At 46.2% G+C, this 20,522-nt stretch overlaps 1 protein-coding gene across 1 annotated transcript; it reads left to right on the top strand.

The window, feature by feature from the left end:
- The first annotated feature begins 321 nt into the window (after positions 1 to 321).
- On the top strand, positions 322 to 4,440 carry LOC124046919 (trichohyalin-like). The gene is made up of 4 exons (XM_046367685.1): positions 322 to 513; positions 1,491 to 2,510; positions 2,800 to 3,618; positions 3,890 to 4,440. The coding sequence occupies exons 1-4, from the start codon at positions 322 to 324 to the stop codon at positions 4,391 to 4,393; spliced, it is 2,535 nt and encodes an 844-aa protein (XP_046223641.1). The 3' UTR covers positions 4,394 to 4,440.
- Positions 4,441 to 20,522: the final 16,082 nt, after the last annotated feature.

Here is a 20,522-nt window from a genome sequence, read left to right as displayed (position 1 = left end):
TATTCAGTCCCTTTACTAAGGACTTTGTTGAAGCAACTGTGGCAGCGATTACGGCCTCGAGTCGTCTTGGGTCTGGCGCCACAAGCTTGGCGCACCTGCATTTGGAGAGTTTCTCCCGCTCTTCTCTGCAGAACCTCTTCAGCTCTGTCAGGTTGGACACCTCTTTTCGGAGATTGCCGAGGAAACGTTTTTATGTCATACATTTTAGAATAAGGCTGTGACAGTAACAAAATGTGGAAAAAGTCCTTTCCGGCTGCACGGTGTTTGGCTGCATACTTCCGTTCCTTTCTCTCTCGCTGGTTCTCTCCACAGGAACGAGCGATGACGTTCCTGACTGAGAAGGAGGGGGAGGAGGCGTGGAAGGACTTCTTTGACTCACATCTCCAGGAGAAGCTCTTTGAGGAGAGGAGATGGACGGAGAAGAAGCTCAGCAACTGGAAGAGGGAGGTGGAGAGCTGGATCGTTGAGATACAACAGGAGTGGAGACTGAGGGAGAAGGCTCAGAGGAACATGGTATTTACAATTGAGCTACAAATTCATCTTCTGTTATGATGTTACTAATTAACACTGGTGTTTTGCTGGGGGAATAAATCTGACGTCCATTGTGGTATGGGTCAGATTGACCCGCACAGTTTAAACGCACTCTAGACAGTCAAAAAAAACAAGTGAAAACAGACAAACGTTTCTTTTGTCTTGTCAGACCTTTCAGAAAGAAGAACATACAAGAACATTTGATTTCAAAAACTCCATATTTAAGAACTATTTGTTAAGCATGTTTCCTGAATCACAAACAAGCATTTTCTGTTTGGGGCTCATTTTTGGGTGTGTGTGTCAAAGATCCGCTGCTCTCCCACTGAGAAGGAGAAGCCTGAGGAAAGCTCCTTTTCACCCGAACATAATTATAAAAGTGCAACCAGAACCAGTCAAAACAAAATACATTAAAGACACTTGTTTTTTTGGGGGGACCTGTGCAAAATATCTATACGCATGAAAGCCTCCGGGTTAAAATGACCCACAACTTCATGTTTGTATACAACATCTACACATACATTCCACAACACACCAGTGTCCACATTGTGAAGTTAGGTTCATGGCCCTAAATGAGTAGAGGTCTTTTAATTTCATGGAGAAAAAGAGAGGGTAACTGGTATTTTAGACAACTCAAAAGTGGAAATGGTTCAAATTGACCCGGCAACATGGTAGGAGGGTTAATAGCTCCACTAAATAGTAATACCAGTTTCTTTATCTCAAGGTGCCAACTCATTCCTGAACGTTTTGCCAGAGCATAAGAAGTGCATGTAGAGCATTTGCCAGAGCATAAGACGTGCATGTAGAGCATTTGCCAGAGCATAAGAAGTGCATATGTATTTCAAATGGTTGTTTTTCATGATGTTGTTACATGATAAAAACAGGTTTTTGTTCAAGTTCACTTTTTGAGTGCAATGCCTAAATACTTTGCTGATAAAAATGTATTTGTTATTATTACTAAGGTGTTCAAGCTGCTGATTATGGACCTTCCTCAGAGGAGGAGAGTCATTGAGAACCTCAGAGAGACGGACGACCCCGCCAGCGATCAGGTGGCGAGAGAGATGGACGGAGAGGAGCGGAGGACAGAAAACATCGGGGTGAATAAGAGGAGTGACGAGGAGGGAGATGGAAGGAGAGGAAAATGGGTGGAGGAGATGAATGAGGGGTGCCGCTGCTGCCAAGGAGACGGAGCGAGAGGGAAGGAGAAAAGCCAGAGCCATGGTCAGAGGAAGGAGGAAGAGAAAAGATACCAGATGCTTGTGGAAATGCAGCGTATCCGTTCCCACGAAGAGAAAAGAGAAAGGGAAACCTTCCTGAGAAACAAGGAGAGGGAGGAAAAGAAAAGGGAGGATGAGGAGAAAATGAGAGAGAGGGCCCATCTGGCCAGGCAAAAAATGGATGCGGACAGAAGGGAGAGAGAGGTGCGCAGGATGGAGAGGGAGATAGTGGTGAAGAGAAAGGAGGTTGACCACAGAGTGATGTCTGTGAACAGGAAGGTGTTCTCTCTCAGGTCCGAGGCTGAACAAATCAGGAAGGAGAGAAAGTCACTAAGGATGTTCCAGAGCAAGCTAGAGAACCTGGGACCAAATATGGAAGTCCAGAGCAAGCTAGAGAACCTGGGACCAAATATGGAAGTCCAGAGCAAGGCTCAGAACCAGGGACTAAATATGGAAGTCCAGAGCAAGCTAGAGAACCTGGGACCAAATATGGAAGTCCAGAGCAAGGCTCAGAACCAAGGACTAAATATGGAAGTCCAGAGCAAGGCTCAGAACCAGGGACTAAATATGGAAGTCCAGAGCAAGGCTCAGAACCAGGGACTAAATATGGAAGTCCAGAGCAAGGCTCAGAACCAGGGACTAAATATGGAAGTCCAGAGCAGGGCTCAGAACCAGGTAGTGAGAATGGAAAGTCAGAGCGAGAACCAGGAAGTGAAGAGAAGTGTTAAGCAGAGCGCCGACCAAGGCAGACAGAAATGCTCTGTGGTAAGAGAAAACACCTCTCAGTTACACTTGCAGCTTGGCCATAGGGTCTGTATGGGTGGCTAAATGTAGACACTTTGTTACCACGGGATTGCAAAGGGCAGGACACAATTTATTAATCTCATCTGTCTTTATGTGTGTTGTAGAGTGGGGAAGTGCTGTATGACTTTTGTGCATCTCACATGTAAAAAGAAAACGAACATTCAATCTGTTTGTTTACTGATTAGTTGCAGTGTCCTCTTTTTTAAAAATCTCCTTCTTTCTCTCGGTCTCTTCCCCTCCTCTTTCGCAGAAAGCAGATGAGGAGAAAACACAGAATGACATTCAAAGAGAGGAAGAAAAGAGGCAAATCGAGGAGGGGGACAAGAAGGACGAGATACTGAGTGTGAGTGAGAGGTTGAGTGAGAGAGAAGGGAAGGGACAGAGAGAGGGGGAGAGGAAGAGTCGAGAAACTGGGATTGATGGTAACATTGAACGTGAGGCAGTTGGTTTGGTAGAAGACAACAGAGAAATGTCTGAGGACAGAGTCAGCCTGAAAGAGACGGACAAGGAAAGGAGGAGTGAGAAGCCTGTGAGAGTAGAGAAAAAGGAGGCGTCTGAGGAGAGGGAAATAAAGTTGGAGAGGAAGAGGGAAATAGAGGCTAAGCGGGTGATAGAGGAGGAGAAGAAGAAGTCTGAGGATGAACAGAGTGGGAAAAAGACACAAGAGACAAAGCAAGAAAAGCAGACTTCAACAGAGACAGAACTGAGTGACTGGGATGTGGACAGTGAGGAGGAAGAGATTGTGGCGGGGAACTTGAAGATGAATAAGAAACAGAAGAGCGAGGTGGTGAAGAAGAAGTCTGAGGATGAACAGAGTGGGAAAAAGACAAAAGAGACAAAGCAAGAAAAGCAGACTTCAACAGAGACAGAACTGAGTGACTGGGATGTGGACAGTGAGGAGGAAGAGGTTGTGTCGGCGAAATTGAAGAAGAAGAAACAGAAAGAGCTGGAAGAGAGGCAGAAAGGGGAGAAAAGGGGGAGAATGGAGGAGAAGAAGAAGGAAGAAGAGCGCCTGAGGAATAGGGAGGAGGACAAGAGGAAAGAGGAGGAGAAGAAGCTACGAGAGCAGGTAATGCTTTCCATGACCCTTTTTCTCCAACACTTGTATTTATATATATATATATATATATATATATATATATATATATATATATATATATATATATATATATTTACAAATAACTCCCACTTTTCCTACATTGGAGGGTGTGTGTGTGTGTGGGGGGGGCATACAAAACCATTTCAGTCCTTCCCAATTTCATTGTGTGTGATTGCACTTCTTGCCCAATAGTCAAACATGTAAATCTAAAATATATGACTCTGTCAATTTAACGGAACAGGTGAGCCTGACAGTCCTGCAGGAATCCTGGAAGAAGGCTAAAGCGGAAGACAGGAAGAGATCTGAGGCAACCAAAATGGACGCAGAACAGCAGCACCAGTGGGCTGTTTTTTTCAGTGACTTGAGGAAGGAGGAGGAGGAGGAGCAACAGCAACTAAAGGAGTTGAGGGAGAACAGGAGGAAGGAGTGCGTTGTTCAGGGGGGCTTCCCTGTCAACAGGACAACGCACACGGCCCCAGGAAATGAGTCAGCAATATCGGTGAGTTCATATGAGGAGACTGGCTCTGAGTGGGAGAGGCAGTGGGAGGAGGACAAAAGGAGGGAGAAGGAGAGGAAGGAGGAGGAGGAGAAGAGGAAGAGACTGGAAGATAAGAAGAGGGAGGAGATGGCAAAGGAACGGGAGGAGCAGAAGAGTAGAGAGGCGGAGGCGAGGTGGCAGGCACGTCTTGTTCCCAAGAAAAAGAAAGGTGTATTTAAGTCATTCTTCAACCTTTTTGTGACATAGAGCAGTAAAGAATCAATACAAACATGACGTCTTTTCATAATTTTAATCAAGCATTTATCAAATGGAATAAAAATATTGTTTTTTTTAATCCAAAGGAAATGTTCATGTGTATTTCTTTCTCTATGTTAATATTAACTTTAATCACTTAGTGAAATAAGAAAGAAAGAAAAAGAGAGCTGCAAGCAGAAATAATAGAAACTCACTTAGTCACCTGTTTGGCACCGTGGGAATTAAAAAGACATAACTTAAAGCATGCCATCTAAGTTATATCATTCTATATCAAATTGGTAGAGTGTTGTCTAGTATGTTTGCCACAGCGCCACCGTGTGGCCAAGTGCTATCATACTGATGCCACTGTTCCTCCCAATTTTTTTTCTCCCTCCCTCCCTCCCTCCCTCCCTCCCTCCCTCCCTCCCTCCCTCCCTCCCTCCCTCCCTCCCTCCCTCCCTCCCTCCCTCCCTCCCTCCCTCCCTCCCTCCCTCCCTCCCTCCCTCCCTCCCTCCCTCCCTCCCTCCCTCTCTCTCTCTCTCTCTCTCTCTCTCTCTCTCTCTCTCTCTCTCTCTCTCTCTCTCTCTCTCTCTCTCTCTCTCTCTCTCTCTGCTAATGTACACCAATGGGGGAGAGCGCTCATTAAAATATAGCCAGCAGGCAGAGTAGCGTCTTACCTGTCTCTCTCTTCTTCCACCTCCACCTTCTCTTCTTCCTTCTCCCTCTTTTCCTCCTCTCTCCTCTATCTCTTATTCATCTTAGTCCGGATGGTTTCTGGTCCTTATAAATACATAATATAAGTGTGTTGTTCATGTGAAAAAAATATATCTCCTGAGGCTATGATATTTGCATATGGCTATCTCTGGAACATAGAAACAGAGATGAGATGTCGCTAAATGAAAGCTTGAGTATTATTCAAAAGTGAAAAACAAGTTACTCTCTGAACAAAACGGTGCAACTGGACCTCCGAGAGAAAGAAAGAAAGAGAGAGAGAGAGAGAGAGAGAGAGAGAGAGAGAGAGAGAGAGAGAGAGAGAGAGAGAGAGAGAGAGAGAGAGAGAGAGAGAGAGAGAGAGAGAGAGAGAGAGAAAGACGCACTCACTCACTCTGTGTGATTGGATTAAAAATAGAGCTGTGGACAGGCTCTCTGAAAGGTGAGAATAACCAGCGGGAATGATCAGGGACAGCCAAGCAGGACCTGTGTGTGTTTCCTGAATAACACTCATCAAACCACACAGACATAGTTATATATACAGGTAACTGCCAAAATAAAGGAAACCCCAACAATAGGGCAAAGGGGCACCACGAGCCAGAACGACTTCAATGCACCTTCACATAGATTATACAAGTGTCTCGAACTCTATTGGAGGGATGCAACACCATTCTTCCACGAGAAATTCCATAATTTGGTGTTTTATTGATGGTGTTAGTCACCAATAAGTGTTCAATTGGGTTGAGATCTGGTGACTGAGATGGCCATGGGATATGGTTGACATGGTTGTCATGCTCATCAAACCATTCAGTGACCACTCGTGCCCTATGGATGGGGGCATAGCCATGGTAGCCAAAATAATGGCCTGCCCAGCATTTTTATACATGACCCTAAGCATGATGGGATGTTAATTGCTTAATTAACTCAAAAAAACAGACTTGTGTGGGAGCACCTGCTTTCAATGTAGTTTGTATCCCTCATTTAATCAAGTGTTTCCATTATTCTGGCAGTTACCTGTCTACGTCATTCAGCAGACACGGTTATCTAAAGTGACTGACACTCACGCTCACATTTAACATATGAGTGGTATTGGAACTTGAACCCACTATCCTGGCATTGCAAGCACAATCCTCTACCAACTGAGCTATAGAGTACCAATAGTGCCACGCTTGCTGCAGACCTCTCACAGAAAACACTGTGTATACAAAGTAAAGCAACCTTCATTCATTTGTAATTATGCAATTGTGACATAGAAATATTCTAAAGCATATTCAAGACCCATATTATTTTCAAAATAAGACAAAGGGTGGAAAGAGAGAGTGTGTGTGTGTGTGTGTGTGTCTGTGAAGTCTTCCAGGGGTCAGGGTGCTGCTGGTGGGGCCATAATGAAGATTAATGTACTGGAAGCCTCTGACTACGTTGAAAAAAAGAAAACCAGCGTTGCTGGTACTGTGTGTGCCTGCAGGGCACCCTTCCACTCCATCCTCAGATGAGCTGAGACAAGTGTCAGAGCAGGAAATGTCAGAGCGCTGCCACAGACCCTCAGTGCCTGACAGACATCACACTGCCACTTTCACTGTTCTACACACGCACACATGCGCAAAGTCACGCACACACACGGACATGCACAAGCGTGCACATAAACACACTCGCACTCACTCATAATATTACTTCTCCAAAAAAAATACAAAAATGGTGCCAGGCTACATTGTAAACCTTATACAGTATATATGAATGTGTCTACTCCAGACATTATAATAATGGTATGTTTAAGCAATAAGCCCTGAGGAGGAGTGGTATATGAACAATATATCACGCCTAAGGGCTGTTCTTAAGCACGATTCATCATGGAGTGCCTAGATACGGCCCTTAGCCGTGATCTATTGGCCACATACCGTAAGCCCCTGAGGTGTCTTATTGCTATTATAAACTGGTTACCAACCTAATTAGAGCAGTAAAAATAAATGTATTGCTATACCTGTGGTATACAGTCTGGTGTACCACGTCTGTCAGCAAATTAGAACTCAGGGCTTGAACCATCTAGTATATAATGTCTCTTACACCATTTGGCCCTAGTGGTATAAAGCATTTTCGAGAGAGAAGAGAAAAGAGAGAAGAGAGAGAGAGAGAGAGAGAGAGAGAGAGAGAGAGAGAGAGAGAGAGAGAGAGAGAGAGAGAGAGAGGAGAGAGAGAGAGAGAGAGAGAGAGAGAGAGAGAGAGAGAGAGAGAGAGAGAGAGAGAGAGAGAGAGAGAGAGAGAGAGAGAGAGAAATGTGTCTGTTGGCATGTAATGTGTTTGTTTTGCTAAGCAGAGCTGTGTTGTACATGTTACAGATGTCTTAAGTAATTCCACCATCTGGGCTGTAGCTCTGTGCCCTGTGGACCCAGGCTCGTCTAAGTGTGTTGATCTGGGTCTCCTTGGACAAGTTCATACGTTTAGCCCCAAAACAGCCATTTGTCTACAACTTGGCACAAGATTAAAATAGTAGAAAATACCTCAAGTAATGAAAAATCTCATTGCATGTTTGACAGCTCTTTTTACTGCCTGGTTAGCAACCCTCCCTCTCTTCCCCCTCTCCTCCCTCTCTCCTTACTGGCTGTGCACTTGCAGTCCCCCTGCGGGGGGGGTCCTTGGCCTGGGCACTGCGTGATCGCACCAGTCAGGGGCTTGTCAAAGGGTGTGTGTGTGTTTGTGTGCGATGTGTGTGTGTGTGTGCCATCGCAGCTGATGTGCTGTCCGGCCGCATTGCTGTCTCGGTGACAATGAGTGCTCCTGCCAAACGCCCGGCAACCAGAGTCACATCTGCTCCTGTCGGTCGTCACGGCGATATCACTAAGGTCTGCCCCGCAACCAGTACATGTCCAGGAGGAGAGAGAGCAAGATAGAGAGAGATAGGAGAGAGATAGGGAGAGAGAGAGCAAGAGAGAGATAAATTGAGAGAGAGAGGGAGAGAGAGAGGGATGGAAAAAATATATATATAGAGAGAGAGGGAAAGAGAGAGATTTTTATGTTTTCTTCCCCCTTTTGTAGTTGAACTTTTTGCACATAATATGACATTTGTAATGTCTTTATTTATTTTTTCTCACTTTTGTTAATTATCTAGTTCATCTGCTTTGGCAATGTTAACATATGTTTCCCATGTCAATAAAGCCCTCAAATTAAAATGAGAGAGAGAGAGAGCGAGAGAGAGAGAGAGAGAGAGAGAGAGAGAGAGAGAGAGAGAGAGAGAGAGAGAGAGAGAGAGAGAGAGAGAGAGAGAGAGAGAGAGAGAGAAGTATAGCTATATAGAGAGGGTAGTGAAAGAGGCTGAGAGAGGGATAGAGATAGGGAGAGATGGCTGGAGATGCACAGAAAATGAAAGAGAGAGAGAAGTATAGCTATATAGAGAGGGTAGTGAAAGAGGCTGAGAGAGGGATAGAGATAGGGAGAGATGGCTGGAGATACACAGAAAATGAAAGAGAGGGAGTACCTGTTGTATTTCTTCAGTCTGATCACTGTTGACATGTATAGCTTCAGTCCCTGTCACCACTCTGTCTCACGCCAACCTCCCAGGCTATGCCTGCTTGACTGCATCTCCTCCTCTCCTCAGCTGTCTTTTTGTCTCTCCCACACCAGCCCTGTGATGGCAGGCCATGTGGACTGTGTATCTGGCTCACAGCGTGGGGCTAACAAAGTGGAAAATATGAGGAGAGAAAAGGCTTGACTGTTGGCTGCAGTGGGTTTTCTCTCCTCTGACAGGGGATAGATTTCAGTAAAGTCACTGTTGACCTCTTCCAGTCGGCTGGAGACACAGCAACACAGGTTAAATACGCCTCTACCTCACCTCTCTCACTACCCTTTCCCCTCCATCCTTTCTCATCACTCTTTTCTTTCCCTCTCCTCTCCACCTCTCCTCTCCCCTCACCACTTTCTCCTTTTTCTCTGCACCCTTTCTCCTTAATCATACTAGCCTCATGTACATGGCCTAGACCCTGGCTATTTGAAACATAATCTATTTAGCTCCCTCCCTCCCTCCCTCCCTCCCTCCCTCCCTCCCTCCCTCCCTCCCTCCCTCCCTCCCTCCCTCCCTCCCTCCCCCTCCCTCCCTCCCTCCCTCCCTCCCTCCCTCCCTCCCTCCCTCCCCCTCCCCCCTCCCTCCCTCCCTCCCTCCCTCCCTCCCTCCCTCCCTCCCTCCCTCCCTCCCTCCCTCCCTCATAAATAGGTATAGGGGCAGGTGTTTAACCTTACCTAAGGGGTGATTGTGGCGGTCGGCTGTTAAACGAGTGGAGCGAGAGACTTTCACTCTGAATGCAGACGAGTGAACCCCTGGCCTCCTCTCTCCCCAAAGTGAAGCGCTGCATATTCTCCTTAATGGAAGCAGAGTTACTCTCTTTAACCAGGGGACAGAGGGAGGGAGGGAAGAGAAAGAGGAGAGGAAGAGGTCAAGCTGGTTTGGTTTCCATGTTTTATGATAAATACATTGAGGTGAGCTGAGGTTTTATATTGTGTGGAGGACACTAGCGCGAGTATGCGAGTGTGTGTGTGTGTGTGTGTGTGTGCGTGGACCATAGCCATGGAACACATCAAGGTGATTAAAGTGTTCACCTAGTGTGTGTGAGGGTGTGTATGCATAGCATTTGAACAGCATTGGCTATGTCACACCTTCTCACCCAAGACCTTTGATTGACCATTGTATAGCGTTGCATAATTGTTTGCATGTTCCTAAGTGACCCCTTGATGAGGCCCTGTGTTTATGTGAGGCTCCGTCGCATCCTAAAAGAAACATCTAATGTGTACTCTGTAGCTACTGTCAGATAATATGGTTCTGGTCCAATAGAAACAGGACCGGTGGCTGTGTGTAACTGTCTTCACTGGCCCAGCCCTGATTAAAGCTCTGCCGGTGTGTGCGTGTTTGTGTGTGTGTGTGTGCGTGTTTGTGTGTGTGTGTGTGCGTGTTTGTGTGTGTGTGTGTGCGTGTTTGTGTATGCGCTCACACATCACTTTATTCTTTTCTAGGATTTATTTATTTGTTTACCACTTTTATGGATATCTTTTTTAGCTTGGCATTTAGGGTCCCCTCTGCGAGCGAACGACAGAGCAGTCAAGTATACACCTGGGCTTTCTCTCTCTCTTGCCCTCTCTCTCTCTCTCTCTCTCTCTCTCTCTCTCTCTCTCTCTCTCTCTCTCTTGCCCCCTCTCTCTCTCTTGCCCTCTCTCTGTCTCTCTCTCTCTCTCTCTCTCTCTCTCTCTCTCTCTCTCTCTCTCTCTCTCTCTCTCTCTGTCTCTGTCTCTGTCTCTGTCTCTGTCTCTCTCTCTCTTCTCTCTCTCTCTCTCTCTCTCTCTCTCTCTCTCTCTCTCTCTCTCTCTCTCTCTCTCTCTCTCTCTCTCTCTCTCTCTCTCTCTCTCTCTCTCTCTCTCTCTCTCTCTCTCTCACCCTCTCTCTCTCTCTCTCTCTCTCTCTCTCTCTCTCTCTCTCGTCCTCCTTTCACAACAGGTACATTTATAACCTCCCTCCACAGTCACCCCCCTCTCTCTCCAGTCTTCCCTCCCTCCCCCTTCCCTCTCTCCCAGTCGTCAGCAGTGACAGGCAGACAGTTTGGGAGTTTCTATTAGGCCTATTGCATGGTTGAGGGCCTCCACAGATTGGTTACATTTTGTTCTGTGGGCATTAGTGGCCCTCATCCGGCCCATCAGTGTCTGCCGTGGCCTCAGTGATCTATGATTCCACCATCAGACGCCCATAAATCACCCGCTAAAAGGATTTCTCCCCGCATATTTCCCCGTTAAATTTATGCTGCTGTAAAAGAAAGGAAAATGACTCATTGACGAGTCCCTCTCTCTCTCTGATGCTCTGCAATAAAATGGAGACGGGGGAACAATCGCATCAGGAACTTATCGTTCGCTCCTTTCTAATATCATAATTATCGGAATCGTAAAGCGAAAAATAACATCCCCAAAAAGCAATGTGGAGAGCCAGGTTTTAGTGCGCCAGCCTGTTCCATGTGCTGTATCTCTCCATCTCGCTGTCTGTCTCTCTCTCTCTATCTCTCCATCTCTCTTTCTCTCTTTCTCTCTCCATCTTTCTCTCTCTATTTTTTCCCATTCTCTCTCTCTCTGCCTCTCTCTCTCTCTCTCTTTCAGCATCTCTCTCTCTCTTTCTCTCTCTCTCTGCCTCTCTCTCTCTCTCTCTTTCAGCATCTCTCTCTCTCTTTCTCTCTCTCAGGTATTTTGGAATGGAGGATTGTCTTAATTAGGGGTGTTGACCGTATCCAGTCCCCCTGAAGCCATGTGTGTATGCGTGTGTGTCCTTGTGTCTCCATCGTTGAATGCAAATCAGCAGGGTACCCAAGCGGAACGCCTTTCAAATCCTATCGCTGTTCTGTCCTTCCCTACCCACAATGCCGTGAATCAGGCAGGGTGCGCGGTCACTGTGTGTCGTGGGTGACTGGTCGTATTATTGCCCACAATCTCCAAATTAACTTCCTCCCTCTGTCTCTTTCTTTATTTCATCTCTCTCTCTCTCTCTCTCTCTCTCTCTCTCTCTCTCTCTCTCTCTCTCTCTCTACCCCTTATCATGCACTGTCTACAATCTCTTTCTTTTTCTTCTCTTCTCCTGTCTCTCTTTCTCACACTCGCCATCTCTCTCTCCCTGCCTCTCTGTCTGCATTATTTTTCACTCACTCTCTTCCTCTCACTTCCTCTCACTTCCTCTCTCATCCCTCGTTCTTTCGTCTCTAACGTCAGGTAGTCTAATAAGACATATTCATGGTATTCACATCTATTTTCAGTTGTGGCTGAGCCTGGCCTTAACAGCAGCGTGTGAAAATGGGAAAGGTCTTGCTTTTGACAGCTTTGCTACAATGCATGTTTAACCTTTCTAGCCTTAATGGCCCGTAATTTCAAAAGGCCTGTGATCCATCAACTTAACCTTGGCAAAAAATGTAGCGAGCCGTTTTGGCTCTTGCTATACTAAGTTGCCATTTTATTTTGCAGGCTACTTTATTGTGTAATATTGAGATACACTGGTTCAGTAGATTTCCTTTGCTTTTTTATCTTGTTCTAATGTATTTACTACGCTTTGATTACAGTCAAACGTATTTCCACTGTATGGCCTTGCCATAGTTACTGTTTGCCATAGCCTCCTTCAGTTAACCTAATTAGACACAGACTCCACACCTGTTCAGCTGCCAGAGGCACAGGAGACTCATCTGAGGACACTTCACTGCTTCCATCACACACACAAGTTGTCAAGTCAAGTCAAGTTTGTTTATTAGTCACACAGTATACACATGATATACTGTACATGGTGTACACAGTGTAACAAAATGCTTACTTGCAGATTCCCCACTCGACAATGCAACAACTTAGTATTCAGTATTTATTAAGTTACCAAATGCAGCAGTTACTCTTCAAAAATAAAACAATGTATTACTTTATTACATCATTACTCCATTACTACAAATGTATAATACGATATTACAAATATTATAAAGTGTTTGTGTGTAGACGGATCTATCTAGTTCCATGCAGTCACGGCTCTATCTAGTTCCATGCAGTCACGGCTCTATCTCGTTCCATACAGTCACGGCTCTATCTCGTTCCATGCAGTCACGGCTCTATCTAGTTCCATGCAGTCACGGCTCTATCTAGTTCCATGCAGTCACGGCTCTATCTAGTTCCATGCAGTCACGGCTCTATCTCGTTCCATACAGTCACGGCTCTATCTAGTTCCATGCAGTCACGGCTCTATCTTGTTCCATGCAGTCACGGCTCTATCTAGTTCCATGCAGTCACGGCTCTATCTAGTTCCATGCAGTCACGGCTCTATCTAGTTCCATGCAGTCACGGCTCTATCTAGTTCCATGCAGTCACGGCTCTATCTAGTTCCATGCAGTCACGGCTCTATCTAGTTCCATGCAGTCACGGCTCTATCTAGTTCCATGCAGTCACGGCTCTATCTAGTTCCATACATTCACGGCTCTATCTCGTTCCATGCAGTCACGGCTCTATCTAGTTCCATGCAGTCACGGCTCTATCTAGTTCCATGCAGTCACGGCTCTATCTCGTTCCATACAGTCACGGCTCTATCTAGTTCCATACAGTCACGGCTCTATCTAGTTCTATACAGTCACGGCTCTATCTCGTTCCATGCAGTCACGGCTCTATCTAGTTCCATGCAGTCACGGCTCTATCTAGTTCCATGCAGTCACGTCTCTATCTAGTTCCATGCAGTCACGGCTCTATCTCGTTCCATGCAGTCACGGCTCTATCTCGTTCCATGCAGTCACGGCTCTATCTAGTTCCATGCAGTCACGGCTCTATCTCGTTCCATGCGAAAATTAATTAAGTGAATAAAAGAGTACAAAACAATAAAAGCACAACTAATAAAAACAGGATGAAAATGTAACAGAAATGTAATACGACACACTCAAATTAATGAAAGATATTTACACATGTGCAAATTATTATTGTGCAGTAGAATAGTAGACATTGTGCAGTAGAATAATAGGAGTCCAGTAGCAGTAGTCATGAAGTGTGTGTAGCATGTGTGTGTGTGTGTGTGTGTGTGTGTGTGTGTGTGTGTGTGTGTGTGTGTGTGTGTGTGTGTGTGTGTGTGTGTGTGTGTGTGTGTGTGTGTGTGTGTGTGTGTGTGTGTGTGTGTGTGTGTGTGTGTGTGTCTTCGTGCCTATGTGTGACCGTGTGTACGTCAAATCAAATCAAATGTATTGGTCACATACATACAGCAGATGTTAATGCGAGTGTAGCGAAATGCTTGTGCTTCTAGTTCCTACAGTGCAGCAATATCTAACAAGTAATCTAACAATTCCCCAACAACTACCTAATACACACACATCTAAAGGGGTGAATGAGAATATGTACATGTACTGTAAATATACGTATGGATGAGCGATGGCCGAGCGGCTTAGGAAAGGTGCAATAGATGGTATAAAATATAGTCATGTCTATTTCAATTCGGAGTCTGACAGAGAGTTGGAAGAAGAGGAGGAGATTGACCCTCAGTCAGCCACGGGACCAGCACGTCAGCAGCCAGCCCCAGGACCAGCCCGTCAGCATCAAGCCCATCAGCAGCCGGCAGGAGGAGAAATATGGAATGAGCCACCCTGCATGGCTGTCAATGTGATGTGGATGGCGGTTCCTCATGTGCAGAACATAAAGTCTTCTTTTGAACGGTTCATCCCAGACACCAACCAGAAAATCATTCTGGACTCTGCACTCATTTGGAGGGAAGGCGTGTTTTTGGAGAGAGATGGAAGGAGATGGACCAAACTCATTTACATGGGGTTCTCATCCTTCCTGGTGTTTTCAGATCCAACGGGGAATCCACAGAGTCCCTGTGGGATGCAGAAACTGGCAGAGAACTTTTCCATGCAACAATTTCTCTGGAAGACTTCCACATTATTTCCAGGATTATCCGCTTTGATAAACGAGACACCAGACCAGATAGTCGAGCGAGCGGCAATCAGGTCCGTGTGGGACAAGTGGGTTGACTGTGTTCCCCAGCGATTGGATCATCTCTAACCAATCAGCGTTTCAAAGCCAATGACAGATTTTCGTAATGTTGCTTTACCCACGTGTTCTGGCTCTGGCCCAGTCCATTGGTGTCTGGGACCAATCAGAACGGTTAGAATGTGTTTGCGTTCTAGGAATTGTCGGATCCAGACTCATTGAGGAGCAGAAACCAACCCGGTCACCCGGGATACAAGTCAGTATTCGATGTCTATTAATGTCTGAGGACATCGGGAGATTATGCGGAAATTGGCCACTAGGGGCAACAGTGAGCGCTGTTACCTTCAAGTAGGTTTCGGTTTTGCTAGGGCATTGTAAACGGGGATGGTGGATAGGCATAAACATCTGCCTCTGATTCCAGAGGTTGCAAGTTTGAATGAGTTAATGCCTGAACTTAACCCGAACCTTAAAAATGTGAAATGCCTAAACTTAACCTTAAACACTTTGAAATGTGACATTTAGAAACTTCACCTTAAAAATGTTGAAATTCGACAATTTAGATGAACGTCTAATTCTGACGTGGGACTGTGAGAGCTAGTTGCAAGAAACGAACGTGCGTGGGCGTGGTGTAGCATTTGGCCGGGGCAAGGAGTGTGGCTAGCCAGGCAAATATTCTTATATATGTACAAAGGAAACACATCAGTCACATAAACCTTTGTGAAGGCTGTTCTATCCCATTGAATGCGTGTGACCCAGCTCCTATGTACAAGTCTGTTCACACAGACATCAATACATCCTCTCCAGGATCCAAATTGCTTAACAAGCTGCCAATTAGGCTAGCAGTCAGCTGGCTGGATCAGCTGCCACACACATACACACAGTCGATTGTCATCTCTTGAGCCAATTACACAAGTCAATCACCTTTCTAGGGACTGAGAAAGGAGGTGAGCGAGGCTAAGGAAAGGGGGGGAGAGGGGGTAAGGAGAGGGAAGGAAATGGACAGTCTGCTGCTACCGTGAGTGGATGGCTAGGTGGGGGGAGCAAGGAGTTTGAGGATAGGGGGTGGGTGCAAAGGGGGGAAATAGAGGGATGAGAAGGCGGAGGGAAGATGGGGAGCAGTAGATCTTTCCAAGAAAGGAGGAAAGGTTTAAAGGATTTCATTACGGTAAGCCAGACTGGAGGGAAGAGGAAGGAACATCTTAGAGTTAAGACAGTACCATGCTACCATCCAATATGTGTCCCAAAATGTTACAATAATATTACCATTCAATGGGAACTTTTATCCAAAGCAGACAAAGTTTGATATCTTTAAATTGTCAAACTGTGTCAGAGAAAATGGCTGCCCTTCCATGACAAAATGTACCTAACCCATAATGCATTATATCAATGATTTACACTTCCATTCAAAAGTTTGGGGCCACTTAGAAATATCCTTGTTTTTGAAAGAAAAGCACATTAACAGCAACCATCACTCCTGTGTTCCATTGGCACGTTGTGTTAGCTAATCCAAGTTGATCATTTTAAAGGGCTAATTGATCATTAGAAAACCCTTTTGCAATTATGTTAGTACAGCTGAAAACTGTTGTCCTGATTAATAAAGAAGCAATCAAATCTGGCCTGGAGTGATGGTTGCTGATAATGGGCCTCTGTACGCCTATGTAGATATTCCATAAAAAATCTGCCGTTTCCAGCTACAATAGTCATTTACAACATTAACAATGTCTACACTATATTTCGGACTTTTCTAAGTGAAACTTTTGAATGGTAGTTGATATACTATACACTAGATCACTGACAGTGGGGGTGCCTCCATCTTCAAGTCAAATCAAATCAAATCAATTGGCACATACACATATTTAGCAGATGTTATTGCGGGTGTAGCGAAAATGCTCTTAGCTCCAACAGTACAGTAGTATATAACAATTCGCAACAATACACACAAATCTAAAAGTAAAATAATGGACTTAAGAAATATATAAATATTAGATTGAGCAACTGAAATTGAGCATTGACTAAAATACAGTAGAATAGAATACAGTATATTCATATGAGATGAATAAAGCGGTATGTAAACATTATTAAAGTGACTAGCCTTCAATTATTAAAGTGGCCAGTTATTCCATGTCTATATATATAGGGCAGCAGTATCTACGGTGCAGGGTTGCGTAACTGTCATGTTTTGTCTTATATCATCTTGTCTTTTTGCTTTTCCTTCTGTTCGTTTCCCCCTGCTGGTCTTATTAGGTTCGTTCCCTTTTTTCTATCCCTCTCTCTCCCCCTCCCTCTCTCTCCTCTCTCTATCGTTCCGTTCCTGCTCCCAGCTGTTCCTATTCCCCTAATCATCATTTAGTCTTCCCACACCTGTTCCCGATCCTTTTCCCCTGATTAGAGTCCCTATTTATTCCTTTGTGATCCGTTCCTGTCCCGTCGGTTCCTTGTATTGTATTCACCATGCTGTGATTGCGTTTCGCCCTGTCCTGTCGTGTTTTTGCTGTGATTGTGTATCGCCCTGTCCTGTCGTGTTTTTTGCCTTCATCAGATGCTGCGTGTGAGCAGGTGTCTCTGTCGACTACGGCCTGCGCCTACCCGAAGCGACCTGCAGTCTGTGGCCGCTTCTCCAGTTATTTCCCCTCTACAGTCTAGAGGATTTCTGTTATTCCCTGTTTGGACTTAAATAAACTCTGTTTCTGTTAAGTCGCTTTTGGGTCCTCTTTCACCTGCATGACAGAAGGAACCGACAAAGGAATGGACCCAGCGACTTCAGACGCTCGTTACACTGCCGTCAAGATCCAAGGAGCTATGCTCGGCAGACACGAGCAGGAATTGTCTGCTGCTCGCCATGCCGTGGAGAACCTGGCCGCTCAGGTTTCCGACCTCTCTGGACAGTTCCAGAGTCTACGTCTCGTGCCACCTGTTACTTCCTGGCCTGCCGAGTCTCCAGAACCTAGGGTTAATAACCCACCTTGCTACTCCGGGCAGCCCACTGAGTGCCGCTCCTTTCTCACGCAGTGTGAGATTGTGTTCTCTCTCCAACCCAACACATACTCTAGAGAGAGCTCGGGTTGCTTACGTCATTTCACTCCTTACTGGCCGGGCTCGAGAATGGGGCACAGCTATCTGGGAGGCAAGGGCTGATTGCTCTAACAAGTTCCAGAACTTTAAAGAGGAGATGATTCGGGTTTTTGACCGTTCAGTTTTTGGTAGGGAGGCTTCTAGGGCCCTGGCTTCATTATGCCAAGGTGAACGGTCCATAACGGATTATTCTATTGAGTTTCGCACTCTTGCTGCCTCTAGTGAGTGGAACGAGCAGGGACTCCACGCAGTGGTTAAGGATGAGATTCTCTCCCGGGAGGTTCCTTCAGATGTGGACTCTTTGATTGCTCTCGCCATCCGCATAGAACGACGGGTAGATCTTCGTCACCGGGCTCGTGGAAGAGAGCTCGCATCAACGGTGTTTCCCTGCTCCGCATCACAACCATCTCCCTCCTCTGGCTTTGAGACTGAGCCCATGCAGCTGGGAGGGATTCGCATCTCGACTAAGGAGAGGGAACGGAGGATCACCAACCGCCTGTGCCTCTATTGCGGAGTTGCTGGACATTTTGTTAATTCATGTCCAGTAAGAGGCCAGAGCCCATCAGTAAGCGGAGGGCTACTGGTGAGCGCTACTACTCAGGTCTCTTCATCTAGATCTTGTACTACTATGTCGGTCCATCTACGCTGGACCGGTTCGGGTGCTACATGCAGTGCCTTGATTGACTCTGGGGCTGAGGGTTGTTTCATGGACGAAGCATGGGTTCGAAACATAACATTCCTTTCAGACCGTTAGACAAGCCTACGCCCATGTTTGCCTTAGATGGTAGTCATCTTCCCAGTATCAAATTTGAGACACTACCTTTAACCCTCACAGTATCTGGTAACCACAGTGAGACTATTTCTTTTTGATTTTCCGTTCACCGTTTACACCTGTTGTTTTGGGTCATCCCTGGCTAGTATGTCATAATCCTTCTATTAATTGGTCTAGTAATTCTATCCTATCCTGGAACGTTTCTTGTCATGTGAAGTGTTTAATGTCTGCCATCCCTCCCGTTTCTTCTGTCCCTACTTCTCAGGAGGAACCTGGCGATTTGACAGGAGTGCCGGAGGAATATCATGATCTGCGCACGGTCTTCAGTCGGTCCCGAGCCAACTCCCTTCCTCCTCACCGGTCGTATGATTGTAGTATTGATCTCCTTCCGGGGACCACTCCTCCTCGAGGTAGACTATACTCTCTGTCGGCTCCCGAACGTAAGGCTCTCGAGGATTATTTGTCTGTGTCTCTTGACGCCGGTACCATAGTGCCTTCTTCTTCTCCGGCCGGGGCGGGGTTCTTTTTGTTAAGAAGAAGGACGGTACTCTGCGCCCTGCGTGGATTATCGAGGGCTGAATGACATAACGGTTAAGAATCGTTATCCGCTTCCCCTTATGTCATCAGCCTTCGAGATTCTGCAGGGAGCCAGGTGCTTTACTAAGTTGGACCTTCGTAACGCTTACCATCTCGTGCGCATCAGAGAGGGGGACGAGTGGAAAACGGCGTTTAACACTCCGTTAGGGCATTTTGAGTACCGGGTTCTGCCGTTCGGTCTGCCAATGCGCCAGCTGTTTTTCAGGCATTAGTTAATGATGTTCTGAGAGACATGCTGAACATTTTTGTTTTTGTCTATCTTGACGATATCCTGATTTTTTCTCCGTCACTAGATTCATGTTCAGCACGTTCGACGTGTTCTACAGCGCCTTTTAGAGAATTGTCTCTACGTAAAGGCTGAGAAGTGCTCTTTTCATGTCTCCTCCGTTACTTTTCTCGGTTCCGTTATTTCCGCTGAAGGCATTCAGATGGATTCCGCTAAGGTCCAAGCTGTCAGTGATTGGCCCGTTCCAAGGTCACGTGTCGAGTTGCAGCGCTTTTTAGGTTTCGCTAATTTCTATCGGCGTTTCATTCGTAATTTCGGTCAAGTTGCTGCCCCTCTCACAGCTCTTACTTCTGTCAAGACGTGTTTTAAGTGGTCCGGTTCCGCCCAGGAGCTTTTGATCTTCTAAAAGAACGTTTTACGTCCGCTCCTATCCTCGTTACTCCTGACGTCACTAGACAATTCATTGTCGAGGTTGACGCTTCAGAGGTAGGCGTGGGAGCCATTCTATCCCAGCGCTTCCAGTCTGACGATAAGGTTCATCCTTGCGCTTATTTTTCTCATCGCCTGTCGCCATCTGAGCGCAACTATGATGTGGGTAACCGTGAACTGCTCGCCATCCGCTTAGCCCTAGGCGAATGGCGACAGTGGTTGGAGGGGGCGACCGTTCCTTTTGTCGTTTGGACAGACCATAAGAACCTTGAGTACATCCGTTCTGCCAAACGACTTAATGCCCGTCAAGCTCGTTGGGCGTTGTTTTTCGCTCGTTTCGAGTTTGTGATTTCTTACCGTCCGGGTAGCAAGAACACCAAGCCTGATGCCTTATCCCGTCTGTTTAGTTCTTCTGTGGCTTCTACTGATCTCGAGGGGATTCTTCCTTATGGGCGTGTTGTCGGGTTGACAGTCTGGGGAATTGAAAGACAGGTTAAGCAAGCACTCACGCACACTGCGTCGCCGCGCGCTTGTCCTAGTAACCTCCTTTTCGTTCCTGTTTCCACTCGTCTGGCTGTTCTTCAGTGGGCTCACTCTGCCAAGTTAGCTGGTCATCCCGGTGTTCGAGGCACTCTTGCGTCTATTCGCCAGCGCTTTTGGTGGCCGACTCAGGAGCGTGACACGCGCCGTTTCGTGGCTGCGTGTTCAGACTGCGCGCAGAAGAAGTCTGGTAATTTTTTTTCTGCTTCTGCTCCTGGTCTTGCTGGGTCTCAGTCTGTTCCCTGCCATCGCATCTCTCCTGTTCTTGTCCCTGCCCTTGCTGTGTCTCAGTCTGTCCCTAGTTCTCATTTTTTTTTTAGAGTAGTACCCTAGTTTCCCTTTTTATC

The sequence above is a fragment of the Oncorhynchus gorbuscha genome, linkage group LG10 (genome assembly GCF_021184085.1).
Source record: "Oncorhynchus gorbuscha isolate QuinsamMale2020 ecotype Even-year linkage group LG10, OgorEven_v1.0, whole genome shotgun sequence".
NCBI lineage: Eukaryota > Metazoa > Chordata > Actinopteri > Salmoniformes > Salmonidae > Oncorhynchus > Oncorhynchus gorbuscha.
Note: the sequence above shows the minus strand (reverse complement) of the source record. Positions and strands in the feature narration are given on the sequence as shown.